Source organism: Elgaria multicarinata, chromosome 17, assembly GCF_023053635.1.
Source record: "Elgaria multicarinata webbii isolate HBS135686 ecotype San Diego chromosome 17, rElgMul1.1.pri, whole genome shotgun sequence".
Taxonomy (NCBI): domain Eukaryota; kingdom Metazoa; phylum Chordata; class Lepidosauria; order Squamata; family Anguidae; genus Elgaria; species Elgaria multicarinata.
In genome coordinates, this window is record NC_086187.1 from 21,608,534 (window position 1) to 21,635,377 (window position 26,844).

At 41.3% G+C, this 26,844-nt stretch overlaps 2 protein-coding genes across 8 annotated transcripts in view; both read left to right on the forward strand.

Moving 5' to 3' along the window:
* Positions 1 to 8,918, forward strand: part of DNAAF5 (dynein axonemal assembly factor 5) — a 29,177-nt gene extending 20,259 nt beyond the window's left edge. Inside the window, exons 10-13 of the mRNA XM_063143485.1 lie at positions 3,408 to 3,558; positions 6,249 to 6,396; positions 7,055 to 7,246; positions 7,788 to 8,918. Coding sequence (XP_062999555.1) covers positions 3,408 to 3,558; positions 6,249 to 6,396; positions 7,055 to 7,246; positions 7,788 to 7,933 — 637 coding nt within the window. The 3' untranslated portion in view covers positions 7,934 to 8,918. The remainder of the gene's footprint in view (positions 1 to 3,407; positions 3,559 to 6,248; positions 6,397 to 7,054; positions 7,247 to 7,787) is intronic.
* Positions 8,919 to 19,731: 10,813 nt separating this feature from the next.
* Positions 19,732 to 26,844, forward strand: part of SUN1 (Sad1 and UNC84 domain containing 1) — a 40,755-nt gene continuing 33,642 nt past the window's right edge. For 2 of the 7 annotated variants that reach the window (XM_063143297.1, XM_063143301.1), the window contains exon 1: positions 19,732 to 19,942. The gene's annotated coding sequence lies outside the window, so the exon portion shown is untranslated. Of the gene's footprint in view, positions 19,976 to 26,844 lie in introns of all 7 variants that reach the window. The other 5 variants (XM_063143300.1, XM_063143298.1, XM_063143299.1 and 2 more) reach the window with 4 other exon arrangements.

Genomic DNA, 26,844 nt, shown 5'->3' on the forward strand with positions numbered 1-26,844 from the left:
CTATATCCATCACTTAACTCCTTGCTGGGAGAAGCTGTACCTGTTGATTTTCTGCCTATCTTGCAGCTGTTGTAGGTGCGATGCCTCTGTTGAGAAGAGCAATGTCGCAGGCTTCTTGGCGCAAAAAGTTGTCTTGAAGTCAACGGGAGCACCTGTGCAGGTTAAGAAATGAATAGCCTTAGGAGCCAATCCATTGAGTCATAAGGGCTCCTTTTAAAAAGCAATTTGTGATGCGACGATCGTCCAGCTCATTTCAGTTTCTTACTCAGGAGCAAAGGGTTTTCATGTGTCTTATGCTGGTATCCCAGGAAAAGTTCCAAAATTTGCTACCAATCTTCAAGAACTAGCTTTTCGGGGGTTTTTGTTTGTTTGTTTTGTGCCGAACCCTTTCACTCCTTCATTTTAAAAAGGACAATTTAAAATCATGTGCTGCTCTATTACGAGTAAACTATTCTTGAGGTCAAGTTTTTGCTGTTGCAAACCCAATAATAGTGCTTTATCAATGATTACTAATATGGGGTGCAATCCAGGTGCCCAGTGGGGAATGAAGGGTGCAATTTAAATCGCATTCTGAGCAACAGCCGTATTTAAACAACTAGGTTATCTTTTTAAGCAGGTGTGCAGTTTCTTTTAACCCTACAATAAACCTTATTTGACAGCTCTGTGTGTGTGTGTGTGTGTGTGTGTGTGTGTGTGTGTGTGTGTGTTTTAATGGTTCAAATTGATGGGCTCCAATGTACCATGTTAAACAGTTCATGAGCAGACATCCCATTTTGCTGAACAATTTGCCAATGTTAGTCCTGTTTTGCTTCAAGGATATTAAAAATAACCTGCTTTTAAATGTTATTCATCTTCACTGAGAGCATTCCATCGCAGGCGAGTAAGTGGCTCTGCTAAAGCCCACCCTTTGTGGGTTTGACACATTTTATTTAAGGGATTAAAAGAAGCTATTACCAAAAATGTGAGCTCTCCTAAGGGTCATTTAACATAGACCACCTGGGAGCTAAATGTAGGCTTGAAACAATTCCATCGTCGTTTCTTCAGTGTAGCTTTTAATAAGTATTATTAATAACGATGATGCAATGTGTGAATAAATGCAGTTAAATAATATCAAGTTTTAAAAGGTAAACGCAAGTTGGTCACATGACCATCAAGATTTTTTGCGGTTTTTTTTTTTTTTAGAAATTGCAGAGGGTAGCGGCTCTCTGCCTGTGGCCAGCTGCTATCCCTTGTTTTGTGTATGTGTGTCTATGTATTTTGCATGCAATGTAAATGTAATACGTGGGAGTGTTGGTAGCAGGTAAGAACATAATCCAACACTTTGTGGTGATTGCACAAAACCAGCTGTCCACGTCCAGGCGGCTGATACGCACAATGATTTCAAACGACCACCAAATGCCCAATTAGACATTAAATTGATTTGGATTTGAAAGCATAAATACCTTTATGTAGCTAAAGAGAACTGTGCACGTATTACTTGCCTGAGGAAATCAGATAATGCATTGGAATGTGCATCCACAGAGGGATGCCATTTATCCACACTGCTAGGATTTTGATAGGATGCAAATTTGAATGCGAATCCATGTTTTTGCTCAATTAAATCTCTCCGATATACCTTTTTTTTTTAAGCACTAATGTTAGATTGGGGCGAACGCTTGTTGAGTGGTTAGTTTTTATTTAAGCTTAGAGCTGTTCCTCTCCTCACTACTGATTCTTAAATGCCACCTGCTGGAGGAAAAACAGTACAGAGGATTGGGAAATCAATGTCGTAAAGGCCAAATCACAAGACCGTTGGTAGCGGCTTGGGATGATTGCACACGTGGACTCCCAGCCTGTGTGCAGTGGGTTGTGGGCATAATTCATGCTGCGTGAATCGCTGCAAAAGTGCTTTTTCAGGAATTGCCAAGACATTGTTCAATCATGGGTGACAGGCCAGACGTTAACCTGCAGCTGCATAATTGCCTAAAACAAATCTATTCGAAACTAAAATGGTTTGATATTGGAGGGTTTCGGGGCCCTGTACGTATTTAGATACTGCATTCTAAACCCTATGTAATACGTGGCCAGTAAAAACCCTTGCTTCGCAGACCAGTCTCAAAATAAGGCTGCTTAGGGAATCTGCCATTCCCATTATCTAAGTTTTTGAGGATTAACTTTTTTCTTTGAGATTGAGTAAAACATTATAGACATAGAATTCTGTATTGCATTGTTTGATGGGAGAAAAGAATCTGTACAGTGACGTGGTGCCAGAAGGAAGTAGAAAGATTGTCATCAACGGAGCAGGGAAAAAAATCTAGTTTCAAGTTTGTTGATTGATCATTGGTAATGTTAACTTTCAAGTTTTATCTTCGCTATCTCACTTTTGAATGTTCCCCAGATGTCACACTGTAGACCAAAGCCGTTACAAGAATTGACTGGTCCTTATTCATACTTTTGCTGCTGGTACTACAGAAGCACATTTGAACATCTAAAAAGTTTCTCCTGATTCTGGCTCATGGCACAGAGAAAAGTTGAAATTAAGTCTGAGAGAGCTAAATGTTTCATTTGTTGGTTAATCATATGACATTCACCTGATTCACAAATCATAACTAACTGTGGGTTAAACAACCCATAGTTACCCGGGGCCATGCCTGGGCGAGCGGAGTACACTGCTTTCCACATGCTTGTTTCCTCCAGTTTTACCTCTGGCTTTGTAAGGGCCCAGTTCCTGGGTTGTTGTCATGACGTAGGAACCCAGCACTGCAAACCCAGGTTGTGTAGGGTTAAACAACTGAAAGTTCTAACCCAACAAACCATGGGTTCAAACTCTGGGTTGTTTAACTCTTAACGACCCAGAGTGCTGGGTTCACACATCATGACAACAACCCAGGAATTGGATGTTCTTGTGTTGTTGACAAAGCTGGATGCAAAAGGAGGCAGTGAGTGTTCAAGAAGCCCCACGCTTGCTCCCGATGTACCCCAGTTACGTTCAAACCATGTCTCTTATCAAAAGGTGCATCTCCCCTGTAGCAATCATACTTTCTCATTGTATGCATTACAGCCACTTCTGGTCAATGTGGAGTGACCTGACCCTGAGAGACCAGCGTAAGGGGCCTATCAAGATGAGAAAGAATGTTATTGGCAGATCCCGGCGCTGAAAGGGTGCCTGTCTTGCCCTCTTTCTGAAATGCTGTTTATACAAAGCACATTTATTTTACCTCTGAAGAAATTGAAGTAATGAAATACAGTTAACATACGCTGTCATCAATTAGGGTCCGTTCCCCCGTGCTGCGTCTTTTTCATGCTCCATTCTTCCTGTTCTGGCTATCTTGTTTTCCAAGACTGAAAATGTGCCTTTTCATCCTCCCAGTCATTCCATCACGTCTGCACAAAGCTTTTATTCTGCTCCTCTTTGTTCTTGGCTTCAGGCAGTTTTGTAACTACCTTGAGATTGTGATAAAAGACATCCTGGCTCCTAATCTGCAGTGGCAAGCTGGAAGAACAGCAGCTGCCATCCGCACGACGGCTGTAGCATGCCTCTGGGCTCTTATTTACAGTGAACTGCTCTCTCCAGAAGAGGTAACTATCCCCCTCCTCCCCTGTCAGCTGTACCCTAAAACCCAGGAAGCAATAATGCTGTCCAGAAATGCAAATCTTCTCTCTCTCCATTTAAAATAAATAAATTAAATTCAAGCTGTTGCCAAAATACAGCCTAGAATGATGAATTTACACTATGGTTCAACCTCACAGTGGTAATAGGTAGAAAGGAGTTGGGAACTATTCACTTGCAAACAGGCCTGTATGGGAGAGGTAGCCCCTTCCTTGAATCTTGAGGTTTGTTTTTTCTCTATCTGTAAGTTTCTAGTCCCTTTACTCATAGCTAGAAGTCCCATTCAGGCAGTATTCAGTCGAGTTGCTCAGTAAGAAGCAAATCTGCTCCCACCTTCAGGCATCTTTGCAAATGAATGCAAGGGCACTGGACTGACTTAATTTTACTGAAATTATTTAGCAAGTTGTGGTGGGGGAAGGGGGAACGGGGTTTAAGGGCTTATATATTAGCGTATTTCCCAGCCACTTGTACAACTACATTTGCATACAATTAATGGTCCGCAAGTCTGCGGAATTTGCATGACCCAGAAGATGCTGGTCTGCTGCGGAGTCTGTATGTCAGATTCATAGAAATCCAAAGTCGTTTGAGACTGTTTCAGATTTTTCTGACATTCCTAGTTAACACTAACCAAAACTCCCATCCTAGCCACAATTTGCAGCCACAGTTCCAGTGACTCTATGGAGAACGTACTGTGTGAACTAGACGTATGCCAATAGATTTTGCAGCAGCACTTCTTCCAGCTGCCGTGATCATAAGACATTTAGCCATATCTGTGCACTGCCTGGTTTATGTTTCCATTTTGTGTGTGTCTTATGTGCCCAATCAAGGGCAAAGCCTTACTGCACGGAGGAGAAACAACTGTGTGAAACAGCCGTCTCACGATATCGTTTAGGGGAGAGGAGGGCAGAGACAAAGATAAGCTCAGCAAATCCCAACAATAAGATAGCAGAAGATGGATACAAATAGATCCTGGCTAGGTGGACAAAGGATTGGTGGACTTGAGTGATGCCTGAGCCTCTGAGAACAGAGGAAACAAACAATAGCTCACAAAATAGTTGGGAACATTTGCAGTAGATCGTAAGCAAGATAATTTGTCCCATGTGCCCAACCTGGCTCTGATTTGATCTTTGTGCTAAATGGTTTCTCCAAGCTGATACATGTTCTACTGCCCCTGTAGATAAATGAAACTGAAGCATGGTTGGGGAAGACAGAATGCTTTTGGGGAGATCCCCTGAATCAAACACTGCAAACGCAGGCGGGGGTGTTATTAACTCGGAAGCCTCAAATAGCAACAGAGGTGTTGCATGGCAGATCTGGAAAATGCGACATCGCTAGGCAATGGGGAAATGAGCCAATGAAACAGTGGGCCAACGTCCTTCAAAGATATGATACAACTTGGCAGAGGTGTAAGCCTGAGCACTTTCTCCCTATCTCTAACGTAAACTGTGTGGCTGAACATGAAGTCCCTACGTTTTTCTTTCATGACATTTGGGTGGTCTGTTATAAATGTGCTTTGACTTTACTATCTGTATTTGGATATTGTGGCTACTTAACCGACAGACAAAACAATTTGGAAGATTGGGCCACAAACGATCCCCATAAGGTGAACGCGGGACACATGTACACACCCCCCCACAGCCTTACATTTTCATTCAAACGGAAGCATTCTGTCACTTATTCAGAAATGAGAATGAATTTTAGCCCAAAGCAGGCTGCGGTAGGAGAGATTGGGCAGGAGAAAAATCGTGGAAGAAAGACAGGTATATATGGTGTTAAAACATGGCTGCAGGATGGGGTTAAGGTTGGTCTCAAGTCTCAGAAGGTTGAATATTGGTTTAGAGCATAAATTTGAACATGAGCACCACCTTCTGGAATATTAAAGAAATGCTAACGTTAAAGAATTTGACAGTCTTTCTAAATAATGGCTGTGTCAGGGAGTTGTTGAATTGCTTTCTTAGTTTTTAATCTATATGCATGATCATTTATTTATTTATTTTTGCGTTCTGGCTTTACAGAACTGTACTGTATCCCATGGAGTTGAAAACTGCAGCTATTCAGAAAAGGAAAAGGCTCTGAAGAATACTGAGCAGCATGGCTAATATCCAAAGAGCTACTTTAGGCACACCCAAGGGCTTGTTCTTGTTCCGTGGGATTTTTTAAATTATTATTTCCCCCTTTGATACCAACACCATCTCACGAACTGCATTTGAAAATCCTCTCCATTTCAAAAGCGTAATATTTATATGTGTGTGTGGTTGCTGCTATATGAGAAATGTAAATCCAGATCCCCCCATGCTGTTCTTTGGACCTTAGCAACAGGCCATTTTTATACAATAAACCCAAAAATAAAGAGATAAGGAAGAAGTGTGCTTGCTCCCTGCAGTCCCTTCCCTCCCTAGATCAAACACACATCCATCCTGAACTTCTCATTGAATTGTGCGCTTAAAGCAGGAAGGAGGAATTTTCTTAATTCCCTGTTGGGAGCCTTTCCCTTAAGAGATTTACCCTGTTAACATCTGCAACAGCCTTTGCATTTGGCTGAATCCTGCCAACTTGAATGGTTATAATAGGTTTGATGGCAGAAAATGAGCTGGTTGCAAGTGGCTGAGAGCTTTACTGCAGTACCTGTAACCCTGGGGTTTCATTTCCTTGTTTTCAGATGCTGAACGTCGGGGACGCGCTGATGCCTCAGATAATTGCTACACTGGACGAAGATTCCAAAATGACACGCTTATTGTCTTGTCGAATAATCCGCGTTTTATTAGATGGCTGTGGGAAACAGTTTGAACTCCGCAAAATTTATCCAGGTATGATATGCAGTGGTGGTGGCCAGTCTTGACTTTCCATAGTACGAGAATGCGCTGCTTCCGTGCTGATGAAAGTACAGATGCGTCCTCCTGTACCTTGGTGTGGTTTTTGGTTCTACTCTGCTACACTGTGCAGTAAGGAGCAGTGAGGTTGATGGAGACCAGGCCTGGCTCGTTGCTGTAACCAGGTCCATGGATCTCTCTATTCCTGCATAGTAACAAGTAAATTACAAGTAAAACAAGTAAATTACAAGACTTAAAATGATTTCAGAAGGGTCCCAGGGTTTTAATTATTTGTATGTTACAGGTTTTATATTATGTATGCTACTTAAGACTTGATATTGAAATGAGTGAGATTTAAGTTATTCATGACTAACTTAAATTCCATTCATCTCTATGGGTCTACTCTGTGTAGGACTTAAGTTGGATTTTACCCTATGTTTTCTCACGTATTTAGGATTTTAATTTTTCTGAACTGCCCAGAGTGCGTTGGCTGTTGGACAGAATAGAAATGTAATAAATGTTTTTAATTGTTTGTTTGTTTTTGTGAGTCATCTGCTAGAGCCTACTCAGCAAGGTATAAATATTAACTTGTGAACTTCTTCACAACGTAATTTCCATCTGTTCACGAGCGTTTATGCTGTTGCTTCTTTTTCAGAACTCTTGAAGCGCTTGGATGACGTATCGCATGATGTCCGTCTAGCAGCCGCTAAAGCCTTGATCAGCTGGTTCAGATGTATAAATGATGACGAAAATAAAGCCCTATTGAAAAGCAATATTGAGGTCCTCTATCAGGAACTGCTGGTTCACTTGGATGACCCTGACCAAAATATCCAGTCTGCTGTCTTAGGTAAGGCTTTGAATGAGTCGGGGGGGTGGGTGTTGTTTTGTTTTTAACAGGTATAATTCTCTTCTGGGTATAATATAAAGTATCTGATGCGCTTGGGGGGAAATCATAAAATAGTAGAGTTGGAAGGGGCCCATAAGGCCATCGAGTCCAACCCCCTGCTCAATGCAGGAATGCACCCTAAAGCATACCTTACAGATGGTTGTCCAGCTGCCTCTTGAATGCCTCTAGTGTAGGAGAGCCCACAACCTCCCTAAGTAACTGGTTCCATTACCGTATTGCTCTAACAGTCAGGAAGTTTTTCCTGATGTCCAGCCAGAATCTGGCTTCCTGTAACTTGAGCCCGTTACTCCGTGTCCTGCATTCTGGGATGATTGAGAAGAGATCCTGGCCCTCCTCTCTGTGACAACCTTTCAAGTACTTGAAGAGTGCTATCATGTCTCCTCTCCATCTTCTCTTCTCCAGGCTAAACATGCCCAGTTGTTTCATGATGCTCTTGTGTGAGAAACTAGTTTTCGTAATTGTAGAAACTTATGTTTTGCAGATATTTTAAAAGAAGGAGGTATTCTCTATCCGGACATCTTGGCAAAAGAAATCAAAGCAGTTGTGCAGAAACATCGCTCTCCATCCTACTGTGATCAGTTGTTGCAGCACATTGAATCAACAGGCTGGAGATATTCTGAATCATAAAGGTCTCAGTGGCAATGCACAAACTCTGCCTTATATTACGAATGGAGTTTTCCACATGTACCATACCAAGTTGTCGCTTCAATAAATGGAGCTGTTTAAGTGGGTACAGTCTGACTTTCATATACCTGTACAAAAAACTCTGATAGGCAAAAGATTTTAACTTTTTACAGAAAATACATGAAAGACATGGTCATGAATAAGATTGCTCCCTGTTCATTTGCTCTACAGTGTTTATTGAGTCATTAACACCTCTGCTGTTACACTTAAGATGCCCAAAAATGCAAATTACTATGTAGTTTGTGAGTTCCATATCTCAAAGAATTGAAGCTCTTTTGTTCAAGGACTTGGTGCCCTCCAGATCTTTTAGGAATCTCCAGTATTCCTAACCAGGTGACTGGAGCTACTGGGAGTTGAAGTCCAAAACATCTGGAGGGCACCAGTTTGGGGAAGGCTGTTCTAGGCACTCTTGTCTATAACCCAAGTGTTTACCAAGCAGCAGAATTAAAATCTATTTTTGGCCTTGGCGATTTTTTGTTGTTGCAAGTACTGCTGTTGTATTTCTGAAGCGTGAGACATTTAGATCCTGGGCCTAGATTGTCTTTACTGCAAAGAGGAGTGGCATTGAGCCATTGTGTCCATATGTGCCAGTTTCAATACGTGTACAAGGTAGTAAACTATTCAACAACAAATTGAAATTTTAGATAATCATACCTAACATCCTGAGCATGTATTGTTATATTGCTTTGGATTACGGTTGGATAAACACAGTATTGATCTGTGAAACATTATTTGGGAGTCTGCATCTAAGGACAGGATTCAATAAGGAAATAATGAATTAAAGGTTGGGAAGAACGAAGTAAGTAGTATTTCTTTCTTGATTTTCTTTACAAGTTGGCTTGCTGCAAATGTTTGATTTCTATACCTCAGTGCCTTTATAAATTGAACCATTGTTTTTCTTCATTGGTTTGTGCTGCAACTAATTGAACTCTTAACAGTATTTAGTTTTGATGAATTTTTTAAATGTTTGCTGTTTGGTTTCTTAATATACATTACATTTTGTGATAAAGTATGTATCTGTAGTATGTGGGTGTTTCAGCTTTTTCCTAAGCTAAGTTCTAAGAATGCTAGCAAAAAAGAAGTTGGCACTTACTATAGGGTTGGAAGAGTTTAAATAGATAGATATTAGTAAACACTTATGTATTATCCTCCCAAGATAAGGCCACATGGTTTTAGGATATTTAATCTGTACATCTAGACATTTTCTTGTTTTTAGGATCTGAAGGTTTTTCTGTAAGAGATATTTCACTTGTTTTTTGTTTTGTTGGGGGGAGGGTTGTGATTAGCTTGGATCCAGATTTAGTGACGGTTAGAAATCAATGGGACTTTAGTCATGATTAAATAACTAAGACTGAAACCAATCCATTGTATAGCTCCGGTTGCTCAAAAAAAAAAATCTCAGTAAAGTGGTCAATGGATTGGAAGACTTTTCCTATGAGAAAAAGTGAAAGAACTTGAGAGTTCTTAGTTAAGGAGGGGACATGATACAGGCTTACGATACATATTAATATTTCCAAAGTTCAGAGGTGAGTGCCATTGCTTATGTAGCCAGAATGGCACTGTCCACACAGCAAGAGGGGATTTATGAGCAAGCTCAGGGGGAACACCAAGGTTGGTAGAATAATAAGAAAAAACACTTTAGGTGGAAACGTCCTTACAGAAGAAAAATCCCTAAAACAGCTCAAAGAGGACCAAATGTGCCCACAAAATGGTGACTGACTATAGGTGAGTGGGCAGGTGGGGGTGGGTGGGAAGAGAACCTGGTGGGAAGGGGGAATGGAATGGAATGTCCTAGAGCGTGGTAAGGCTGGCTGACACACTGAGCAGAAAACAGCCCAATGCTCACTGGGTACAGAATACTGATTGTTGGGAAAAGATGTATCCTGGATGAAGGCGTACTGGCTGGCTGGAACACTGAACAATGAAATACTTTGTTGCAGGTCCCATGTGAAAATTAGATATACGTAGTACGGAGAATAGATTCCCCACCCCACCCCACCTTCAGAATACTAGAGCTCTGAGTCACCCAATGCAGTGGGTCCAGAATGGCAAAACGAAAATCTTATTTCACTCAATGTATCGTAGCACACAGAACATGGGGCTGCTCTTTAGGAAGGGTCTAGAGATTTCCCCCTTCACTCCAGGAGATTAGCCACAATTCAGAAGAAAAACATTCAGTATGAGATACTACCTTTGGGTGTCTGAGATACCATGCTGAACTCAGAGATAGGGTGTCGAGCCAGGGAACGACTGGATCAGCCTTCCTCAACTTAGTACCTCCAGATATTTTGAACGACAACTTTTCTATCCATTGGCCAGGTTGGCTGGGGCTTCTGGGAGTAGAAGTCCAAAAATCTATAGGGCCTTGTTGGGGACAGCTTTTCCAGACCATTGCAGAGTTCTGGCCAGCTGCACCCCCAGTAGGGACTTACTCTAGGCGTCAGACCATCACATCTCTGCTTCTTGGCCTAGTGATAATGCCCCTTATTGAGTGGGATGAATGTGGTTAACTTTAACTGAAGCTTTATTGTTAATTTTGTAAGACCCACCATCTGCCCTTATGTATTATGTATGCTACAGAGATCTATATTATCTATATCTAGATAGATATAGTGTTTTGGAGCTCACGTGAGTGAACACAACCAGCACGTACAAACCTGTGATTAAAGGTCGAGGGGAGCATGGAGGGTTAATCTCTCCGGGTGCACAGCAAGCCTGACCACACACCCTGCAGCGGCTGTCTATAAGCAGGCATATTAAATGCAAAGATGCACTTAATGTAATGTGTCACTTGTCACTCAGAATGAAGTTCAAGGTCAATCCAGTGCAGCAGCATCCATCAACAATACTGTACTATTTCCACTTCCGCAGTCAGAGACTATGAGAAACCACGATGAGGCTAAAAAGGGGTAGAACTGGGTCTTGTTAAAACAAGATGGATTGAGGACTTGGGTCAGTGACATAACTCAGCCATGAAGTTCACTGGGTAACCTTGTGTAAATCACTTGCACTCAGCCTAACCTACCTCACAGGGTTGTTATGAGGGTTTTTAAAGGGGGTGGGGGAGAAGCCACCCTGAATTCTTTGGAAGAAGAGTAGAGTAAAAGTGAAAATGTGCTAACCGTCAGGCAACTTGACTGCTATGAAGCTACCTCTCTGACACAGACTTCTGATCCTGATATAATATTCATCAGATGACAAGATAGGCTACATCCGTGCAAGCTATTGAGTGTAGCATCACTGTTGCACCCATCTACACAATTGGCAGTAATTTGTAAAACTGCCGCCTCCTTCCCTAACTGCATTTTTACACTGTAACAATCTGTAACATGGCAGCAAAATAGATTTGAACCTGAATGGGAGACTTCCTGGAAACGCTACACGTTTTGAGAATTTTTCTTTATTGTTACATTTTTCCCCACTCTTCGGGACATAGGAAGCTGCCTTATATAGAGTCAAACCATGGTCTGTGTAGCCCAGTACTGTTGAAACCGGCTGGCAGCAGCTCTTCATATCAGACAGAAATTCTTCCAGCCGTAACTGTAGATGTAGACAATTGAATTTGGGACCTTCTGCATGCAAAGCATGTGACCTACCACTGAGTTATGCCAACCCATCTGCTTCTTCCTCTCTCTCATCCTCACAATAATCCTGTGAGGTAGGTTAGGCTGAGAGATGGTGACTGCTCTAAGGTGAGTTTCATGGTTAAACGGTGATCTGAACCTGGGTATTCCCAGTTCTGGTCCAATATTCCAGTGGCAGTAGAAATGTAATAAATAAAAGAGAATAAAACATTCAATTTTTTTGCTCAGCCCTGACATCTCAACAGTGGAACACTTTCCCCAGGAAGGATCACCCTGGTGCCTATTTTATCATATTTCAGTACTAAGCAAAAACATTCCTTCCCTCTAATATTAGTTTTGTGCTCCTTTATGTCCTGTTTTATTTATTATGCAGTTTTCATAACATTTTTTTTAAAAAATGTATAGTATTGATATAAGTCAATTTGGGGGAAATCTTTCTAAAGGGCAAGGTATACATTTCATGATCAATTTGTTAAGGTTTATTTATAAAATCATAATGATTTTCTGCCCTAACAAGGGCCCTAGAGGCAGCATACAATTAAAATTACAATCAATACAATACATGTAATAATACAATAAGACCTAAACAATTAAAGGTCCAATGCTATGCATGCTTAGACTGAAAAAAAAGTCCTACAACTTTCAGCATTCCCCAGCCAGCATGATTTGTAAAATGGCACTTGAGGCGTCTGATAGGTATAATTAAAATGGATTAAAATTAAATATATGAAACAGTGATTTAGGACAAGATGGGCAGACTGCAAGCCTGTTTGATCTACTTTGTGTAGGTTGTGGCTTTTGGTTTTTTACTTGAACCCCCAAGATCCAAAAACACCCTTCGAACTAAAGCTTTCTGAGCCCAGGAATTTGTTTTGAGTTGCAAAAGCGAAGTGAGCTTCCACACAAAAATCCAGTTTGCTCCATTTCAGCAATATAATCTAGGTCGGGGCATGGGGAGTTGTTTTATTCCCATTTTATCGTTAAACAAGCCAGATTCAGAAATCCTTGCTAAAATACCCCAGATCACACACAGATCTACAGCTCGATCTAGACCCTTGATTTGAGGTGGGGGATAGCCCTCTGAGCATGCACACGGTCTCCCCACTCTAAACATGTACAAAGTTCTTTTTCCCACCTCACCCGAGGCACAGCCTTCCCAAAGCTTCTGCCTTCCAGAGGCGTTGGGACCACAACTCCCATAATCCCCGTCAGCTAGCCTTCCAGATACGTTGGACTACACCTCCCATGACACCCCGCTCAGCCAACCCCAAACCGGTACCTTCCACACGGTGTTGGACTATAACTCCCGTATTTTGTAAACCGCCCAGAGAGCTTCGGCTATGGGGCGGTATATAAACGAAATAAATAAATAAAAACAAAATAAAATAATAAAATCCCCTCCTCAGCCCGATGTGCCAAACTACCACTCCCACCTGAGCAGGTTTCCTCAAGCTCATGTCCTCCAGCCCCCCCATAACCTCCTCCCTCAGCCAAAATACGGGGGATTGAGGGAACTGTCGTCCCACACACATCTGGCGGCGGCTGCCGCCCATCCACATCTGGGGGCGTGAGGAGAGCGAGAGAAGGCGTGGCTTAGGAACCCCTCCCCCCACCACCACCTCCGTTTCCAGCGGCTGTTGGTCCCATTTCGACATGTAGCCGCCGCTGAGGCGGCCGAAGAAAGGGGTGAGAGAAGACACGGGAGAGGGCGGAGGGGGAGGCCCGGGCGGGAACACACACCCCACACACCCCTCTCCGGCTCGCCTCTGCCAAGCGGAGGAGGAGGAGGAGACGGCGGCGGCCCCGTAAAAGGCGCGAAAGCGACACGCGCCGCCGCTGCCGCCGCCGCCTCGACTTTCTCCTCAGGCGCGGCCGCTCCCAGCCAGAAGCGGCGCCGAGGCGCGCGCCCGCCAGGTAACGGACGGCTGAGCGGCGCCATGCGCGCGCCACGCCTCTCCCTCCTCTGCCTCCTGTGGGCGCCTCCGCTTCTCTCCTCCTCCTCCTCCTCCTCCGGCTCTGCTCCTTTCCTTTCTTCCCCGCCTCTTCAATCCCGGGGGGATCGGCGAAGGGAATCGGTGGGGCCGGGGAGAAGGAGAGGCGAAAGGCGACCCTCGCCCGCTCCTCTTCCTCTTCCTCCTCCTCCTCCCTCCTCCGCGGGAAGTTCCCGTCTCCCACTTCCTTCGCCTCAGCTAATTGCAACTTTGAGGGGGGATTCTGTTTTATTCTATTTTATTTACCTTTGATTTGTAAAATTTATTTATTTATTGCACTTATATACCGCTCTCATAGAGCCAGGGCTCTCTGGGCGGTTTACAGAAATTCTAAAATTAAGATAAAAACGAGTATACAAAATTTAAAACTGGCTCTCAAGGCGGCTGAAATGTAAACCGCCCAGCGAGCTTCAGCTATGGGGCGGTATATAATAACACTTATATACCGCTCCCATAGCCAGGGCTCTCTGGGTGGTTTACAGAAATTCTAAAATTAAGATAAAAACGAGTATACAAAATTTAAAACTGGCTCTCAAGGCGGCTGACAGGCGTAATTAAAATTTCATTAAAATGTAAACCGCCCAGCGAGCTTTGGCTATGGGGCAATATATAATAATAATAATAATAATAATAATTTACTTTTTGTAAACAGCTCAGAGACCCAACAGACCCACGAAGGGTACAATTGTATTCATGTTTAGACAGGAGGGGGAAAGTCCTACAACTCCTAGGGTTCCCCAACCAACATGTTTTGTAAAATTGCCACTCAAGGCGGCTGACAGGTGTAATTAAAATTCATTAAAATGTAAACCGCCCAGAGAGCTTCAGCTATGGGGCAGTGTATAAATGTAATATAATAATAATAATAATAATTAATAATTAATAATAATAATAATAATACATTTACCTTTTGTGAACCACCCAGAGACCCATGAAGGGTACAGTTGTATTCATGTTTGTGGGGGGGGGGAGTCCTATAACTCCTAGGATTCCCCAACCAATATGTTTTGTAAAACTGGCACTCAAGGCGGCTGACAGGCTTAATTAACAAAGATTAAAATACATTAAAATGTAAAACACCTCTTAAATACATTTAATTTTTGTGAACCGCCCAGAGACACAACTGGCCCACAATGGGTAAACTATGCATGTTTATACAGAAAAAAGTCCCACAATGCCCAGCATTCCCTGGCCAGCATAATGTGGAAAATACTTTTAGTTTAGTGGTAAAAAGCACCTATTTTGCATGTATAAGGTTAGGGAAGGGCTGTGATTTACTGGAAGTGCACCTGCTTCCCATGGAAAAGGTCCCAGGTACAATCCCTGGCATCTCCAGGTAGGACTGGGGAAAAGTCCTGCCTAAAATCTAGAGTGCCTCTACCAGTTAGGAATTAGTTGGGGTATGTGTGGCCTTCCAGTTTTTAGTGGCTTGCAACTCCCACCAGCCTTTGCCAGCATAGCCAATGGTGAGGGATGATGGGGGTTGTAGTCTAACAACATCTGGAAAGCCACACATTCGGAATCCCTGGTATAGACACCAAATGGACCATTGGTCTGACTTGGGACAAGGCAGGTTTGTATGACTGCCTCCATTCCTATGTTCCTCTACAACTTTTAAGACTGTCAGGAAATGCTCTTATTTTGGGCACCATTTTTGTGCAAGGGTGCAGAAAAAAGCATTCTCTAGCATAGAGACTCACCGAAGTCTGAATCTATGCATCTTCCAAAATCAGTATGAAATGCTTTTATTCAAGTGATTTTTTTAGTAACTGGTAATGGAGTGGAATAGTTAGTATACTGTTATCTTCCTTGAGCCCCTGGGTTGGAAAAGGCTATACCCAATAAATAAATAAATAAATAGGGAAGTAGTTTGAGATTAAAAGCATCCCGCCCCCATGTCTTTCATTAAGAAACATCTTTATTTCAGTAATTTTTGTGAACCACCCAGAGAGCTTCAGCTATTGTAGAAATGCAATAAATAAATAACATAAGAAACAAGGAATATGACGAGTTGATTTAACTTTTCAACGAGAGAGGCATAATTCTAGTGGCTTTATTTTCTAATAAAAAACATTGATAACACTTTCTAGACATATAACTATGCTGTGCATGTTCTCATTTCCCTGAAATATAACAAAAGAGCAGAAACTCCCCCCCAAAAAACTCTTTAAGTGTATTACATTCAGCCACACCCCCTCACATGGGAATGTGGCACAGTTAGTCCTGTAAAGATAATCCAGGCTCACGGGGTTTTAATGAAGTTCTGATTTGAACAGCAGCAGCTGGTGCCTTCTGTCGCCTTGGCAGATAAATGCCCTGTCTACAAAAGAGCAACAAACGGTTCTCTATGCCTTCACTATTTGTTGGTTCTTTGCTCCACTTTGGTCTGGGGGTTTGTATTAGACAGCTGGTAAACAAAACTACACTTTATCTGGGCTAAGGGATTTCCAAATGAAAAGATGCCCTTCTGGTAGCATTGGTACAACTGCATTGGATTGGCATCTTGCTGGACACTGGTGATGTATTTTTGTCAACAAAGGAGTGTTTGACGACGGTTTGCCTAAATGCCAGGAGACACATGGTGATGTCTCCAGTACTAATATTTTTTTATTGCTCTGGCTGCTGGAATTATAATGCTATTGGCGGTAGTGAATTTAATCTGTAAGGAACTCTGGAATATGGCATATTCTTGGGCTTTGTACCATGGGCATTTTGCATTAATGTAATGTTCGTCTTGCACATTGTCTCTGTGATATTAGTATGTTTACATGGTTCTGAAGTATAGATATGGACTTGGTGATATTGCAGTCCAGGCCAAAGAGGGGAACATGCTGGTGCCAGTATGACATTAAGAAATGGAAAATAAAGTGCATATGCAAATCTTTGAGGAGAATATAAAAACAAGCAGAATGTACCTAGACAGGTTTTGGTTGTGCAGTTATGGCACTAGAGGTCAGACATTACATTACAAAGTGAGAAAAGGCTGGCCTATTTACTCTACTTTTTTCTACAATTTTTCCATGATCATTAGTTATGTCCAAATCATATGAACTGATTATCAATCCTCTCTTTCCTTTTTTTTAACATAAGGGCCACTAAAGAAGTTAAATTAAAAAAACTTATATTGAAAGCACTTATACATAGATAGTTTATGTATAGATCTTCATGATAACTGCACAGATGCATATTTCATTGGGTGTATGTATGATGTGCTGAGACCAATCACACTTCCCATCATAGTGCATGTGTAGAAAAATGTTCATGTGTGTGTTCAGACATCCGTGTGAGTCTACATAGAGGTGGCAGGCCAATTCTTATTCCAAGAAACAAATGTGTTTGCTGTGTTTGGCCATGGCTTCTAGTGCAGATGCACCCAGCAAAACACACATGTGCAGTTATTGTACTATATGCAGATCGTTTGTTAAGCCCTATTTGGAAGCAATGCTTTTCATGTAAAAATTCTGTTGTGTTTGATGTGGCCTTGCTAAAAAGGGGATCCTAGCAAATCCCACCTGTACATAACTGTAAGTGAGAGAGACAGAGAAAGCACATGTGTGAGAGCTACTAATTCTCATTTCAGCACAAAGTAATTTAAAAAGAAAGCAATTGGAAACTGTGATTGGGAGTTGTAGTCCACATATAACTATTATTATTATTATTATTATTATTATTATTATTATTATTATTTATATAGCACCATCAATGTACATGGTGCTGTACAGAGTAAAACAGTAAATAGCAAGGCCCTGCCGCATAGGCTTACAATCTAATAACATCTGTGGAATGTTTCTTTTTAGCCTTTTGAAGTGAAAGTCTTAAACACTATCCTTTGTCCAGATTAAACAGAGGGCCTGTACTAACAAGAACATACGAATTGCTTTGCTGTAACTGACCAAAGATCTATTTGGTCCAACTTTTATTTATTTATTTGAAATGTTTATATGCAACTCTTCCACTGCATTTGCAGCACTCAGGGTAGCTTACGGGTTTTAAAAAACAAAGTCAGGAAACAGGTCAATCAACAATAACAAAAGTAAAAAGTAAAAGCAGAGATAAGGACAGCTGATATAACCAAACAAAAAATCCCAAGTAGGTGAGCCACAAAACGTAAGAAGAGCCATGCTGGATTAAACCAACGATCCATCTAGTCCAGCACTCTATTCTCAACAGTAGCCAACCACTTATCGACCAGGGACCCACAAGCAGGACACAGGTGCAGTAGTACCCTCCTCCCATGTTCCCCAGAAACTAGTGTTCAGGCTTACTACCTCCGATACTGGAGGTTGCACTTAGCCATCAGGACTAGTAGCCATTGATAGCCTTCTCCAGGAATTTATCCAACCCCCTTTTAAAGCCATCCGAAGTGGACAGATCTTGTGGTAGTGAATTCCATAGTTTAACTATGTGTTGTGTGAAGAAGTACTTCATTTTATCTGTCCTGAATCTCCCACCAATCAGCTTCATGGGATGACCCTGGGTTCTAGTATTATGGGAGAGGGAGAAAAATGTCTCCCTATCCACATTCTCCACACCATGCATAATTTTGTACGCCTCTATCATGTCTTCCCTAGCCTCCTTTTTTCCAAGCTGAACAATCCCAGCTATTGTAATCTTCTCTCTAAAAAGACATGGCACACAAGGAAAAAGGGATGGGAAAGGAAGAGGAAAAAATAGTCTTTCAGCGGGCTTTTGAAATAGCCCTTCTGGTGGTGATAGTTGTCAGGATTCTTCATGGGGGAGGTCTTTCACCATTAGGTGAGCTGCTGGTTTGGGTTTTGTCTGTTGCACTGTGGGAGACATTGGTATACATAGATATGCTGCCTCTGATACTCAAGACAATCATCATGACCAGTAGCCATTGCTAGCCTTATTCTCCATGAATTTTAAAGCCATCCAAATAAATGGGCATCACCCCATCTGGTGGTAGCAAATTCCATTGTTTAACAATGCACTGTGTGAAGAAATAGTTCCATTTATCTGCCTTTAATCTCTCACCATACAGCTTCAAGGGATACCTCCAGGTTCTAGTATTATGAGAGAGGTTTTTCTCCCTATCAGTTCTCTCCCTTGCTTGCCCTTTTTCTAAGCTCAGCAGTTCCCCTGTTCTGCACCTTTTCCAACTCTGTAATATCCTTTTTGAGGTGTGTTCAGAAGTGCACACAATACTCCCAAGTGTGGCCACACCATAGATTTGCCTGAGACTCACTTTTGGAAGGTTTTCACAACCTCTAGGCATAACAAGGGATCCCAACAGAAGTGGGAGAGGGAAGGGAATTGTTATTTAGACCTTGGATTAGGTATAAGACATGGGTGGATGTGCAACATCTGGCAGCAATGTGAGGCAGAAAGGAGAGGGGGTGAACAGCAGACCCCAGCACTTGAAAACTAATTAATGTCACTTTAGAGGCTGTTTGGACAGGCCACAGGGCTAGATGGAATGAATGAACTAGTGTTTCCAGATCCCAGGGACTCCATGAGTATGAAGATGTGAAGCATTTTAATATTTCACCAAAGGCCAGCTCTTACTTGTTGAAGTAGGGAAAGGCATAAAAATTAAGTTGTTCCAAAGCATTGGGAAACTGCTCCTGACATTCAAATGTTGTTTTGCATATGTCAGAATGTTAGAAAGAGCTGTGCAGAAAATTTATATATAAAAAACATTTCCTTGTGTGAGCATTGTTTAGCATTTTAATAACTGCACCTGCCTCCTTGCATTTATGTTATTCAAACCCCAACTTCACCAGCGTAGGTTTTAGCGGAGCTCTAGCTCCTACATCTGCAAAGTGGGAGGTGAACTTGTATTATAAAAAGCAGAGAGGAGCCTGATTCCCCCTCCCTGCCACGGCCGCCGCCCCCTTTTAACTAAATGGAAACATGTTGTCTTGCAGGTTGCTTAGGAAAAACAAAACAAAAACATGCACGGGGGGGGGGGGGCGATCTGCTGTGCAGTATTGTTGCTTCTATTTGCTAAAAAGTAAACGATGGGGATCAAGTCCCATGGAAATCTGTAACTATAAATAAAATACTGGAAAACGTTACCAGCATTTATATCCTTGAAGGAAACTAAGGGGTTAAATATTGTGGGCTGGCCAAAGTACCTTTGTCCAATAAATTCAAAGTCTGCCCCTGACTGACAATGGAAGCTTTAAGAGGCTGGATTAGATTAGTCTGATCCTTCAGGCTTTGTTGAGGCCGGGAAGCCATTTTGGGATTCTGCAGTGTGGAATAGAAATAATGTGCTGTCAACTCTCAAACTTCTTTTGAATTACTGGGCAGAAGATTGCTCAATCTTGGAACACAATGCTGAACTAAAGAATTATTCCTTCCTTCTGCGTGGGATGAATGATGCTGAATTTTGAAATGATCCAGGTTTGAAGGTGTACCTTTGCTGCTGTTTTCTGCTCAGTTGTGTAGGTCTCATAGATTTGGAGCTTCACCTGGCAATTTGAGTTTGATTTAGCTTTGCCAAAGTGAGGGGTTAACTTGCTCTGTTTAGTGAGCCTTGGTTAGCAACTAGCCTTTTAGTAAATGGGGACCTAATTTGATTAATGTACAGAACAAGTTGAGTTGTGTATATGTTTACAGCCCTGCCCCCTTGCAGGATTTCTAGCTTGCAAAGTGAAACGAGTCATTTTATCTGAAGAACGTGTTATAGACTCAATTTTTTAATAAACTCCAGCTCCTACTAACTACATTATAAGTATAATTGTGCCTCCCAAGTTCAGAATAAATACAAACAATTAAAATGTTGATACATGTTTTCCCATTTGACAGCCACAGTCTAATAAGTAATATTAGTTAAAGCTTGCACCAAATGCTGTATACTAGAGACGATTGAATTCTTATGTCAAAATAACTGATTTTTATATGCGATTGTTATTGCTTTCTGAAATTTTGTGCTAACCTTTTGCACTATAGTGCTTATTTTGTTATTTGCTTGTAGCTCTTTGCTTTTCAGCCTGTTCTAAATTGGTAATGTTGGAGGAGGCATGTGAAAGAGACTGCAAAATGTTAGATATTCCCTGTAAGAGAACACAAGTCGTACATTTTTGGGAGTGAACTATTCAGTGACTCAAATTAACCCCAAGCAGCGTGTAAAATCTTGAAGTAGCAGCAAAGTTTTTGAAGTTGCAGGCTGTTTGTTACTGCCCAGATTAACTATTTTGGAGCACATTTCTATGCATGTTTAGATAAAAGTCCTACAACTCCCAGCACTCCCCAGCCAGTGATGCTGTGTGGAGAATGCTGGGAGTTGTAGGAATGTTTTTCTGTCTGAACAAGCATAGGATTGTGCCCTTACTGTGTTGTAATAAGTTAGTCACCGGTTAAGTTTTGAGGAGTGGTTTGGAATGTGCATATTTTGCATATTATAGCTTGAAAATAGTCTAATTGTTTTGAAAGCGCTTTTGAATATTAAGTACCAATTTTTAAAACAGCACTATAGATATTTCTTTTGCATGTTTGATCAGTAACCATTTTAATTCTAAAGAGGAGACACATAGAGATATAAGTAGTGATGTTCTAAATGGTACCTGTTTTCTGTAAATATCTAATACACGCCTTCTCCAGCCCCTTTTCTTTATTAAAAGTGAAAGTAAGCTGGAATTTATTTTTTGGACCGTATTATGTCTGCACAGACAAATGTATAGTTTCGTGTGCTTTACCACAACCTGTAAATCGAGGGACAAAAGGAAAAGGATGTCCATGGTTCTGAATTCGTTAAGAGTTATCGTAGCTTTGAAATGTATCATGCGAGTTTCATGGACAGGTTTGTACCACTTCAACGTGGTTTTAACAGAGCATTCGGGTACCTTTTCTGTACTTCTAACTACTCTCAGCCCACCACCCAGACCTGAGGGGGTGGGGGAGGACAAGAAGAGCCCAGTTAATTGAGTTTTGACATTTATGCAAAACAGAAAGTGAAAAACTTGAGACCTTGATGGTGATGATTGATTGCACCCATTGACTTCTGTGGTGCCAATAATATTGTTTTGCACAGAGGGCCACATTGGGTTCATTGTGTGAGCCAGAATACATATTTTTTCAGGTTATATGACCATTTTTATGAAGTATTATATCACCCCACCTTCTGTACCCCTAAATGCTTAGCGAGGCTAGTGAGATTTCACCTACTGGCCTCACTCCTAATCTCAATGGAAAGCATGAAAGGGGCTTTACATGCATGGAGCTGTTCATGCGATTGCGAATTCTGTGTGACTATGTGTAAGACTGCACATGCATACAGTACCTTTCACGCTTGCACTGTCCCCTCCATGTGCTCGCTGAATGCAGTATTGAGGGTGAGAACATGGCTACTATCTCCTATAACTTAATGTGTGAGTAGGACCAGCATTTTTGAGACTTTTGTTAGATTGGTTGACCTAAAGTTAAATTAAAATGCCTGTGCCCTCTGCTATCAGGCAATAATCAGCAATTTTGATGTCCCTTCTGAGCAAGAGGCTGTTGCCATATTCAGTTTTTCTGGCTCTGTCTTCAAGTAGAGCAGGGCCTTGTTGCTGCACCCCTCATTTCTGTGGGTAACACTTTTTGGATGTCTCTCTTGTCCTGTTAGAGACTAAGGCCTTAGCTATACCTAAGGTTTATCCTGGGATTGTCCCAGGGTCATCCCTGTGCATCTAAATGACACACAGGGGATCCCGGTAGCAGGCAGAGACAACCCCGGGACGATCCTGGGATAAACCTTAGGTCTAGCTAAGGCCTAAGAAAAGGGAAACCAAACCATTTACTTTCTGTAGAGGCCCCCATTCTGCACAAGTGGTCTGATGTCTTCTCAATCTGTAGTGCAGGAGGGAGACTCCAGTCTACTTCTGCCTCTCTTCCAGACATCTTTCCCTTTTCTCCAAGATGGTCTAGCCAATACTCTTAAGTGACAAGTTGCTATCCTTGATAATATTTTGTGTAGATCAGACAAACCATTAACATCCCATTATCTTGCCCTCACATCAAACATTTTATTAGGAGCACATTCTTTACTTTCAACAGGTTCTCCATGTGGGAACTTTACTTAGTTCTGAAACTTCTCATGGGCCTTTCTTTTGAACTTCTGAGGACCATCCCTTCTTAAGAGTTTACTTGGAAAGTTGTCTTCTCGGTCACATTTATTTCTGCCAGGAAAGTGGAGGACATAAGTGCTTTGTTGGTTAGAAAACAACAAACTTGTGTTTCCTTTCTGGAAGTGAGGGTTGTGTTCAGAACCAATCCATGCTTCATAGCCAAGTTTAATTCAGGTTTCATATAAGTCAGAAGATTTCCTTGCCAAACATTGCCTGAATTCAGTTCACTCCAAAGAAAAACTTTGACGTAATTTAGACCAGCAGTTGTTGGTCAGAGAAGTATAGCATGTCTTTATCCTCAAGCTATATTTCCAAGGAATTAAAGTCAACATGTCTATGGCAGATGGGTCTCCAAATACCTTTTCTCTTTTTTACAGAGGACCCACTTAATCCAGGGAGCTGCCATTTCCTCAGTCTGAAGTATATAAATGCTCCACCAATTGACATTTTTAGGACAAAAACGGAAAGATGAAAGTAATACTAGCTTCTGGTGGGAGTTTCCAACAGCCTTGCTGACCATTGTTTCTAAAAATGTAATGGGGGCAGAATAGTCCAAAGAAGAAGTAAAATATATTTAGCAGGTTTTTTCTTCTTGGAAACTTTCCAAATGCCTAGTGTGGGAAAAGAATTCTAGTGATTAAACAGCTCATCTCTGACTTGGGGGAGGGGGGTATGCAAATAATAGCTATGTGCTCAGTTCCTGTAGAACTCAGTCGCAGCTTACTATACAGCTCATGTTTGTGCCTATTAAAAATCGTTGCGTAGTAGTCTAACATTTCATATGTGGGGTTCCAGGAGGGTGACGGCAGCTGTTAAGCAGCCAGGTTTAAATTAGAATTGTTGATGCAATGCTGCTTGCTAAGTAAGAGTGTCTTTTAGCTGTATTTGGGCCCAGGGGGAACTGTAGACAGAACCAGGTTTCTCATTTGTTCCTAGTTCTTTGTCGAGTGCACTGCTTTGCCATTTTATGTGCGTAAATACACTGGCCTGGTTTAGGCAACGTGTAGCCCAGTTACCCAGTGTGTAGCCCATAGACTCACGTGCCTTGTGCCTTCCCCTTATTCCCTTCCTTTCCCCAGCTAGCATTAACTATGGTTTAGCATTCCATCTGAACCAGCATAGCCGTAGGGGCTGCTAACCTTAGAAGACGGTTTCAACCTCTAGTTTGAGAGAGCAAACAAAAGTTAGTAGTAACTGGTTAAGTGGGTTCAGACAGAACACTAAAGTCTTCTAAAGGGAGGGTGAGAAGCGAGTTATTCCTGGTTGCTGAACCAATTTGTTGGGAAAACATGGCATCTAAACTGGGCCATACTTGCAGGGAGATGGCCCAACAACATGTGGTTTTATTTTTTCCAGGTACATTTGCTGCTGAAAATTTGGTAGGTTCTTATTTGAAAGATTTTTATTTTATTTTATTAGCTACATTTGTATATGCTACTCCATAACATAAAGTTCTTGTTTCTCAAAACTTCCTTCAAATACCTTGAGCTTTAAGAAACTGAAAGCTGATACAAGTTGGGAAGGGGAAATATTTTATTTCCTCTCTTCGGCATGATAATTATAACATCAAACAATGTCCTAATGTACAGACAACTTGGAGACAGGATATTTTGGTCAAGCAAGTACACTCTTTTCATTTCAAATGTCAGAACAAACAACGTGTTTGCTCTAAAATTTCTAGGAGATTTATTTCTGCAGATATAGGGAAGACCAAATGTATCTGTATGCTTTCCTTCTACAATTCTTGTTCGTAGTACAGGCTGTGAGGATTGCCCAAGCTCAGTCAAAATTGGCTGTAGAATCTTTTGTACATGGTCATAGACCTTTTAGAAACAGGTTCCCCAACCTACTTACTCTGTGTCCATGTGAGCATGTGTTGCTCAGGTGTTTCTTTTCATCAACATCTTCCCCCTGGTTTTGAAGGAAATTGCAGTTAATTAAATCCTGTGTCTGAGGTATTGTTGGTTTGGACAGTTTCTCATGGTCTTTATGTATTCTTAGTGTTTTTGCCTGGCAGAAGAACTTTCTTTCTGCTCTGGTTGCCTTTGGAGAGTTGTTTTCTCACACTGCTGAGCTGTGGTTGTGTGAACGCTAACTCTGCACTGTATGTGTTTGGCCATAGCATGAAATGCCTTGATCAGAATAGCAATCAAGAACATGCCTTTCCACTGAATTGCTTAATTCAGAAATGGAGTAAACTTTTCCCAATAAACACCTCTGCATTTGGGGCCGAACTACAGCAATAAAGAGAAATGTTATTCTTTTAATAATGAATTTTATAGTGTATTTTTATAGCATATTGGTGCAAGAGTTTTAACAAATTGAATCTTGTTTGGGTTACATGATATTTAACTCTTTCCTGCTATTTGTCCAAACTGGAACAAGGGACCATGCCCCACTTCTTATGTTAATTGTGGCAGCCTTCTATTTCTTTGCTTTAAATCTATAAAGAATTTTATAACCCTGGTAATTCTCTTTTTGCATTTGTCCTACATGCCACAGAAAGCTAGAGTTGAGTACTGCCAGATGAACAATTTATCATTATTGTGTCTTGGACAGTTTGGAAGAAGAAAAACACATTTTCTTCTGATTTCTTGGTATGGCAAAGTCTAAATGGTTTTCTATACATAAAAATTATCACCTTCAACTGTTCAACCTGGAAAACTTTGCAGCACTAGTATTGTGTCTTCTATCCAGCATTATGTAGGAGCATCACAAAGCTTTTTCAAAACTCCCATGTTCTGCCTTTTCAGTTAGTCAAGAGACCAAATCAAATTTACTGTGATTAAGGATGAACATTCTCAGTCCCAGAAAAATTCTAAATTCCTGAAACCCAGGCAAATACTATGTGTGTCTGTTAAATGGTTACAACCCTTGTAAAAGCTGGTGCCTAAAATGATACTAGTGCCGTATCTTCATGTTAGGGGCTTTGAGCCATGACTTAGCACTTCTTTTCCTGTTGAATTAACATGAGAGATTTGAATCAATGAGTCTTAAAAGAGTGCTGGACTGTCCCCTATATTTACTGGTGATGTGTGGGCCTTACAGCTAATATGTGTTAAACCTATCTCCAGAGCTGTAAGCTTTAGATGTATGCCTGATGTTATCTTTAGAACAGACTAGTTTTTGCCAAACCTGAAGGCACCTTTTCCCCAGGAAGTCTAAGAATATCCATCTTCCCTGGTAATATAGCTGAATGCTTTGTGGCGTTGTTCTTGTGCAACAGCCTTTCCTCTTAACAGTATTTCTTAACAGTATTTCTGTGTTATTTGGGTTGCTTCCCAAAACTTGCTGTTTTAAAATCTTAAGTAGTAAGATGTTGGCAATTGCTTAAGTTTTCAAGCTAGTATTTCATTTTTCTAAGATATGTTCCATTTTTACATTTACTAATTTTATACCAAGACTGAAACCCAAAGAGGTCCTTCAGGTACATCAAAGAGCATGGTTTTTTTCACTTGCCTCCTCTCCACGCTCAAAAGTGCTTTACAAACTGTTCTCAGTTTTAAAAGTAGCTTACCATGTGGATTTGGCTATGCTACTTGAAAAACACAAGTGCAAAGCCCCATTCGGTGTGCAAAACTAGTCATGTAGTACTCTAGATCTCAGTCCAAGCCTTTAAAATTGGATTGCTAAAAATCCTGAGCTGAACCAGTTACGCAGATCTAGCACTAGATTTGTGACTCATACATCTGTGACAGTTGGGGTGTATACACAAGCGCCTTTGCTGTCTTCCAGGCAATTAGTTGAACCAATTCCAGCAAAAACGAGCTGGCCCTTTAAAAACACAAGCAGAGCCATGCTCCCTCCCTTCTTTCCAGTGGCACAAAATGAAAGTTTAAAAGAAAACAGCTCGTCCTTAAATAAAACACATCACTTTTTGTTGACATAACTATTTCATTGGTGTTGTTCAAACACCTTAATATATATATATATTTACTTGCTCAGTATTATATGTGAATGAATTCCTGGAGCTGTTGGGAGAAAGGGGGGGGAAAAACCTGTTGCAGGTATTGTAAATTATTCCTTGTGTTTTGGTACAATGCAGTCAAATAGTACTCTAGGGTTTGGCATGATAGTGTTTCCGGGAACTTCGTGAACAGCAAACATAGTGTGTCTTAAGACTTTTGGACACGTCTCCGCAAAAGGAAGTGTTTGGTTCGTGCGACTTTTGATAAGGGGTATCTAACACTAGCAGTCACACTAAA